At 44.5% G+C, this 8366-nt stretch overlaps 1 protein-coding gene across 2 annotated transcripts in view; it reads right to left on the minus strand.

Annotated features, from left to right (window-relative positions):
- NELFA (negative elongation factor complex member A) overlaps positions 1-5337 on the minus strand; it is a 26341-nt gene extending 21004 nt beyond the window's left edge. For both annotated transcript variants that reach the window (XR_013958919.1, XM_080639299.1), the window contains exon 1: positions 4950-5337. Coding sequence is in view for 1 of the 2 variants with exons in the window: in XM_080639299.1 (XP_080495425.1) it covers positions 4950-5201 (252 nt within the window). In the remaining variant the exon portion in view is untranslated. The remainder of the gene's footprint in view (positions 1-4949) is intronic.
- Positions 5338-8366: the final 3029 nt, after the last annotated feature.

Raw genomic sequence — 8366 nt, forward strand, 5'->3', positions numbered from 1 at the left:
GCAATTTAAATATAATGTTCCCAGTTCACTGCTGAACTGGCAGCTGAAAAAAAACCATTTGTGGTTTGAGAATGCATTAAATGCAACTCAAAATAACATAATCCTACCTACAGCTTTTCTATTACTTTACAGAGCACAGGCATAACCCGGAGCTCTTAATTGTATAAGATTGCAACACTGGGTCACTAAGAGTCCCATTAGCTCCAACCAGTGCCTTGTAAAGCATGAATGTCAAGATCTGATGCAACATGTTCTGGCATTTGTCTCATCTAAAACTTAAGGATCCCAGGTATTTTTCTCAGCCTGCCAGCACACATGCCCACACACACACAAGAAAAAAAGCATAGGATGCAACTAGAAACATGTAACAAGAAAGGATCAGGCAGGATATAAAGAGCCTGGGAACTGAGACAAACGCAGATTAACAGTGGCTGTGCAGGAAGAATACACAAACAGCACCACGGGAAAGGATAAAGAAGGAAATGTTACCAGAAACATGTTAAGTGATAGCTCCAAGATGACTTCTTGCAATGAATTCCCATTCATTTGCTTTATATTATGCCTAAATTAATAGATGTGACTATATGTTTAGACAATTTCCCCTTCCAACAACAGTTGCCTAATGGAATCACAGAATGGTTTGAACTGGAAAGGACCTTAAAATCATCCAGTTCCAACCTCCCTGCCATGGGCAGGGACACCTCACACCAGACCATGCTGCCCAAGGCTCTGTCCAACCTGGCCTTGAAAACTGCCAGGGATGGAGCATTTACCCCTTCTTTGGCCAGCCTGTTCCAGTGCTTCATCACCCTCACAGTAAACCTAATCAAGTTTTAATCCTTCAGAGGCCACAGAGATATTTAATATGTATCCGTATTATTATACAGCATTTTCATTAAGCTAAAATCATTGGACTAAAAGTACAGTATTAATAAATACAAACCCAGAATGGATCAAATATCACTAGTGTACGTGGTTTGTATTTTACTCATGAAAAAGAGTAGAAGTGGCCAAGAGTAGCATTAGATTAAAGTATACCATTACATCACAGAAAAATTAAGAACACTAAATGCAGGCCAGAAAGATGCCTGTCCTGAACGCAGAGGAAAAGACAAGTGCCATGTGCCCTTTTACTCCTTTGCACTAGTACTCCACAGTTCCCACTTGTATGAGGACTCCTGATTCACACGAACAAGAAGACACAGTCTGGACTTGTGCTCTCTTGCAGCTACTGTAATAAAAGAGCAGGTCACTGCTGGGATAGGGACCTTCCTCTCAAGGTAATTCAGAGAGAGGACTGGAGCTCACAGTCCTCATTCCAGACTTGGTTGTAACATCACAGTCTAACCCTGAACAAATAAATTAGACACTGGCACAAAATGAAAACTCACACTTGTCACTGTGAATCAGGTTAACAAGAATATAACATACAGAATAAACAGAAGTAACTGCTCTGCCGAATGCACAACTAAAACTCCAGTGAGTAGCACACTGAGCTTGAGGCATCATTGCAAATGAGCACAATTATCTAGAAACAAACTTAGCAAACAAAAAAACTGGAGGGGGCAGGAGTGAGTGAATTCTGCCCAAAGAATTACAGTGGAAAAAGGTATTTTTGATAACTGCCTCCAAACCACACAAAATTAAAATGGGAGCCAATTATTCTTATTAGTCAGCAGGAACAAACAAGCAGTAATGAGGTTCACAGCATGATAAAAAATTAGGTTTATTACCTATCCCACAGGAGCATAATGAGGATTAAGGCACTTACATCTATACAATATTTGGAGTGTTGAATGAAAACATTAGGAAAATTGAAGGATATTACAGTGCAAGGGGAAAAAACACTTAAGGACTGTGCTTTCCAACAGAGCTCATTGAAGATTCACTTGTCTAGACTGAAGCTTTCCCAGAGATTTAGAAAGGACCAGCAGCAAATTAAACCCCTTCTAAACCCCAATACCACAACACTTTTCCTGATTTCCACATCACTTTTTAGTCAGATGTCTGCTCTCAAATGGTTTCCATATTATTCTATGCCTCCATGAAAAAACAGAAAATGGGGAGGGCAGAGTTTTGAAGAGAAGAAAATCAAAGTCCAATCTATCATCTAGAGTGGAGAAACACAACTTAACACTTACATAACAAACCAGTAACATATCCTGCATCCACTATCAAGATTCCCAAAGTTTTACGATGCTGATGCAATGTGTTTTCCAATACTATTAGGTTTCCAAATGCCAGCTCAGTGCTTCTCACACATGATCAATACAGACTGGCACATGGCATGGAAAACACATATGACTTTCCAAAGAGGCTAGTAAAGTGATTTCATAGTTAAGTTTAATAATTTTCAGATATGGGAGTGATATCCAAATGACAGACTTCACCCCCAGTATCCTACACCAGTGTATTTCCGCTAGCAAAGACACCATGTTCAGCACTCCAAAATACACTGAGCACAGATATTGCACAGAAGTGCCCAGCACAGTGCACCTAGGCTGAACACAAACACACATACAGATCTGTTCTGGATATCATACCCAAAGCCTGTGCAAGATGTAGCACATATTCACAAATATAATCTATTGTAGCAAACCAACCACAAATGATGAGTATCTGATAACACAACAGCCCTTTCTGCCAGCAGTTTGGTTACACCAGCTGGTTTTACCATGTACAGAAGGAAGTCTGTAAGGATCACAGCACACCTACTACCAATGTTATGTGTTTCTGCCTCACGAGTTCTTATTTTTTTACAATTTTAAGTCCTTCCTCTCAGTTAGGAAAAAAATCACATCCCTGAGGTACTTTGCAAACGACTGAAACATGCTAAACCCCTAGATCTCAAGTGTGCTCCATTTACAATGAAAGATTCAATTCTGATTGAAGTCCCAAGCTCTACCAAAGAAGTGAAAAATCCCACAATATTTTTTGTTACAGCAGTAACAAGAACTTTATATTTGGAACACAACAGATCACTTTAACAATACACTAAAATGCACAGCAACTCACTTGCTCTTCTTTACATATACTTCATGGCTACGAAAGGCTTAGATCAAGTGAAGCTGCTGGTACCATCTTCCTCGGAATCAGATTTAAAAGTTCTTTTACCCACTCAGTGAACACTCTTCCAACATTCCAACTCATTATTTCAGTTTGCTTGAATGGTGCTCTCTCAAAGAGTTGGCATGAGTGTTACTTATGAAGGTCTCTAAAGCTTTTCTGAGCTCTTTTCTTCTTCAGTCTAAAACCACCACTAACTTGTTGGCTTTTTCTGAACACTGCAATACTCTTTTCTTCCAGGCTACTTGGATTTTCACACTACTTCAGACAAATTTTGCCTACTCAGAATTCACATGAGCATATGCATAGCTCCCCATCCCCCTTTCTGGCCTAGGTTTTGTTTGTCCAAAACACAACTGCATTTGTCACACAGAAGGAAGACATCTTGTGCACTGGATAGGCACTGAACAAGAATGTCATGTTTTAAAAATTAAAGGAAACAGGATGAATTTTCTTTCTTACAACCCTATTCTACAATCAACCCCATTCTGCAATCCACTCTTTTCTTCAATCAACCCCATTCTTCATAAGTAACACCAGTTACATGTAACACTGAACAATCACACAGATGCATGTGGCAATACAGACAGCATACACTGAACTAACGCTTGTGCATGTTCAGCTTAGAAGTACACGAAAGCTGAGCACACAGTAATCCAAGTTACATACCCTCTCCCCACACCCTGCCTAGTAAATACATTAAGCCTAAACAGCAGCTGTGCCCTAGCCAAGAATGAGACTGTTGCAAGCTGAGGATACTCGACACAAGAAGGTGAGGAATAACTACACACCAGCTCCATGGCTGTTACAAGGAACCAATATCATACATGGTGGAAGTGGGAGAGGAATTCCTCAAATCTGGCTAAAGAAACTTAAATGTCTCCCAGTCATTCTTCAACTATTGTCTCGAACATCAATAGCTGCCTACTTGTGAGAATAAGCCAGCTGCAGATGATGTATGGTCCAGGGCTAAGTGAATAATCTTGCAGAGCCAGCTCAGACTCAAGCCAGCCAGCTTTATTAGCTGGGGTAAGACAGTAAAGGACTTTCCATCTGCTCCCAGAAGGGTAAAGAGGAGCAAAAACTAAACCAAAACACGGCAATTTCCCTCAAGCAAGACCTGAATGCAAGAAGTCAGGGGAAAGCACCGGTCAGTGCAGACCCCAGATCTTCCAGTCCCAAAGTTTCAGCACTTGCTGCTGTCCTTCCTAAAGCTGAGATGTTCTTGGGACACCTACACAGCTGCCAGGGAGGAGAGGGAAGGAAGCCTAACACACACGACCGTTCCTAAACGCTCCTGCCTCTCTGTCCTACTCCTACCACAATCGCTGCCTCAGAAAGCTCTCTTCCCCAGGGGCACCCAAACTATCAAAACACAGCCCTACAACTACGAGTCCGTGTGGAGGTGTAAGATGGGTTTCAGGTCGAAACTGCCTTCAGAAGACTAGTATCAACCAGAGATTCCCCGAAGAGCAGGAAGAGGAGGAGCAGCACCAAAGCTTCCACTCCACTCACTCCCTTATCAGGGGGAATCTGAGCGCTTCTCCTCGCATCGAGTCCTCCGCGCAGGGAGGACTCAACAAACCGCTCTAACAGCCGAGACCTCCCTGCTCCCGCTCCCCGACCATGAACCGGGGATGTCTGTGGGACCAGCCTCACTACACACTGCCCGGCTTCCCCCCTCAGCAACGGCCCGCTCCAACCGGGGCAGCGCCAGGCCTCTGAGGGACACGGCCCCAGGGTCTCCCTCTCCAGACTCCATGTGCGGGAGAGGAGGTGGTGCTGGCGCTGCCCCCTTTTCCCCTCACACCATCTCCGACCTCCTTCTCCCCTTCACCCCGCTTCGGTTCATCTTCCCGCGCAAGCTCCTACCCAGCCCTCACCTCATCCACCGCCCGGCGGGGCAGGTGCAGCATCCCTAGGAGTAGCTTGAGCTTGACGGCCGAGGAGAGCCCGTGGAAGCAGAGGCGGATGTTGTCGATCACAGAAGCCGTGAGCAGCGAGGCAATGCTCGGCGGCGCCCACAGCTCGTCTGTGGAGCCCAGTTTGTTGTGCAGCCACAGGCCAGTATCGCTCTCCCGCATCGACGCCATCTTGGGAGCGGGGCGAAAAAAGAGGGGATTCTCAACGGGCATTTTATGAAGACAGCTAAAGGGAGGAAGGGAGGGGGTAAGGACCCCTGCGGGTCGCCGTCTTGTTCGTAAGCCAAAATGGCGGCGCCCAATGAGGTTGCGCTAGGGAAGGTGGAGATTCTGCCGTAACCTAAAATGGCGGCGCCCATTCAGCGAAAAAGAGTGAGTCTCTCCTCATCTGCTGTTCGGATGCAAAATGGCACCCGCCACAGCTTCTCTGCCGTACTGCAATATGGCGCCGCCTCAGTGCACGGAAGCCAGCCCCGACTCAGTGTCCCTCACTGTCCACTCTAATTTCCCCGCGGCTCCGCGGGCCGAGAACCGGGAGCGGGATGCCGAGCCACGGCAGGGCCGAGCGGCACAGCTCGGCGGCAGGCCGGAGCCCGCCCCTCCGAGGACGCCAGCCTCCCGCAGCCGGCGGCTCCCGCCTTCCCCTTCCTGCCCGGGGCCGCCTCACTGGCTCAGCCGTTGAAGGCGGGAGAAGGGCTGAGGGCCCTGCTGCCGTCCGCACTTCCTCCTGGCGGAGCGTTTGGTAGAGTAGTACGTCCGCTTTCCTCACAGCCCCCGTGTCCCGACGAGGCGGGTGGTCCCGCACTCCTTTCACTCTCCCCCTGGTTGGCCTGCTTTGAAGTCTTCTGTTTCCCCAACTAACCTAATAAGGGGAGCTTATTAGGGCTAATGGCACCTTAAAGTGCACCTCCTCCGTGGTTTCCTGTTGCTGGTGCGGTGTTAGATGGTGAGTCCCTCCGGTGGTGCTGCGATATGACACAAGTGAAGTGCCTTTTTCATCATTTTCCCTAGAGGCTTTCTGCGCTGGGTGCTTCAGAGATGTAGGAGGTTACTTCAGTGTCTAACACAAGCGGCAGGCAATCAGAAATTGGGGGTTGATGCACGTTCATTCGTATTCCCTCCTGATTCTGCTCATTGTTATTCAAATATAAAACATTCATCAATTGCTAAATCCCAGAAGACTCCGAGTTTTTAAAGTGTGGCATAAATGGTTGATTTTAGTGTCTAAGTGGAATTAAAGTGCAGGAGTTCCAGTGCAGAGCAGATTCAACCCACTCAAGTTTTTGAATGTAAATGTTTTCTCGGCAACCTGATTTCTCTAGGAGAGCAAAGTGGTTGTTGTGGAGGTGCTTTCAATTTCTTCAATATGGCATTGTGGAATGTTACATTCTTGTTCTCAATTTTTCTAATATCCGAAACACTTGGTGTCTGCAGCTGTTGGGTGCTATGAAACACTGACTTTTATCAGTGTGGAAGTGCAATTTTTATGTGAATAAAAAACATATTATTTTTTTTTTCCCCACAACTATCATTTAAAACGTGTGTGTATCTGCATACACATCCATTTTGTTGGTACTATCAATGTGTACTCAAATGCGATTTGCTGGGGATGGACTTTTCATCAGGAACTGTAGTGATAGGACAAGGAGTAACGGCTTAAAACTTAAACAGGGGAAGTTTAGATTGGATATAAGGAAGAAATTCTTTACTGAGAGGGTGGTGAGGCACTGGAATGGGTTGCCCAGGGAGGTTGTGAATGCTCCATCCTTGGTGGTGTTCAAGGCCAGGTTGGATGAGGCCTCGAGTGGCATGGTTTAGTGTGGGGTGTCCCTGCCCATGGCAGGGGGGTGGAACTGGATGATCCCAAGGTCCTTTCCAACCCTAACTATTCTATGATTCTAAGACAAAACTTTATATACAGGCAGCTGACATTTTAGAACAGCAAAATCAAAGTTGAGATGGTTTGTCTGGCACATAAATTGTTCCATCCAGAATTACAGTTGACCTCTGTCTCAGTATGTTAGTTCAGGACATAGTTATGGGAGAATTATTTATCCATGAGTAACTATTTATCTGTTAGGGTGTATAGAAAAACATTGTAAATAAGAGATGAGATGAATGATTAAATAGAAAGCAGAACAGGAAATGAATTGAAGAAAAAGGTTTAAAAACAGCTGTAAAGGGTTGGTATTAGTTCAGACATGCAATTAACATGTCACTATCTGATAATCTCCATTATACCCAGCTGTTTAAAATAGGCACCAATATTGGTAAGACTTAGGTACATTCTTGACTGCAAAATGCAAAATCCCATTGAGTTCACTGAAACTGTTTGTTTCATGGCAGGAGAGCAAGCTTTGTATTACTTGACGTAGAGAGCATGTATTCCTGTACCTTACATAGGGTACAGACTGCTGTGAGATAGCATTCTGAAAATGAAGTGCAAAGGGGTACAATTGTGACAAAATTCCATAAACCTGTTGGTGAGGAATAGCTTAATACCTCACCCTAAACTGTTTTCTGCTGTCAGCTACTTTTGGTAATGTGTAATCCATGAGATAGTGTAATTTCAACAAAAATCAGTTAAGCAAGGAAAGCAAGCAATGTTCTTGCCTTCAAATGAGAGGAAAAAAGTAACCAACTCCTTTTAAAAGTGGGTTGGAGGAAGTAAATCAGAGAACATGCAAAGGTTTGCACAGCTGGTTGTCTTTGAGCAGTAGCTAACACAGAGAATTAACCTGGTTCAATGAGATGACATCAGACTTGGTAAATGGTACTGCACAAGTCAATGCACAGTGTGTGGTTGTATAGCCTTGCTGTGCCAGTTCAGATGGACTGAATATGTTTTGAAAGGGTGACTGTGTGTGGGATTAGGTACAGCCTTTCTTGGGCAATGCCCAATGCTTGGGAAGCAAAGGGAGTATTCCTACTTACTTTCTTTGTTCCTATGCTTTCCTCAAGGCATCTGTTTTTGGACTCTGTCAAGTGTTAAAGCACTGAGATGTATGGCTGTCTGGTCTGAGCTACTGTAATCACTTCTATGTTCTTATCTGAAGTGTGACTTGAAAAGGGAGCCTATTCTGTGATGCCTATCTGGAATATAAGGTTTTGCATAGCCACTTTGGCTCCAGGCCTATCACCTGCAGATTTGTCCCTATCAGCTGTTAACTGAATGTGCATGCAGGCACTGTGGAGATGAAGACAAAGTGCCAGCTAGCTGTAAGAGCATGCTTTTGTCCTCTCTAGTTACTAATAAGTACCTTAACTGTCTGTTTGAATATAATAAAGCTTTATTTTATGATTATTTTTTTTTTTAGTCTGAATTTTGCTTAGCTTGAGTAGTGATTTTCAGAGTAATGTGGCAAAAAGAAAAGTGTT

This window comes from Psittacula echo, assembly GCF_963264785.1.
Source record: "Psittacula echo genome assembly, chromosome: 1".
Taxonomy (NCBI): domain Eukaryota; kingdom Metazoa; phylum Chordata; class Aves; order Psittaciformes; family Psittacidae; genus Psittacula; species Psittacula echo.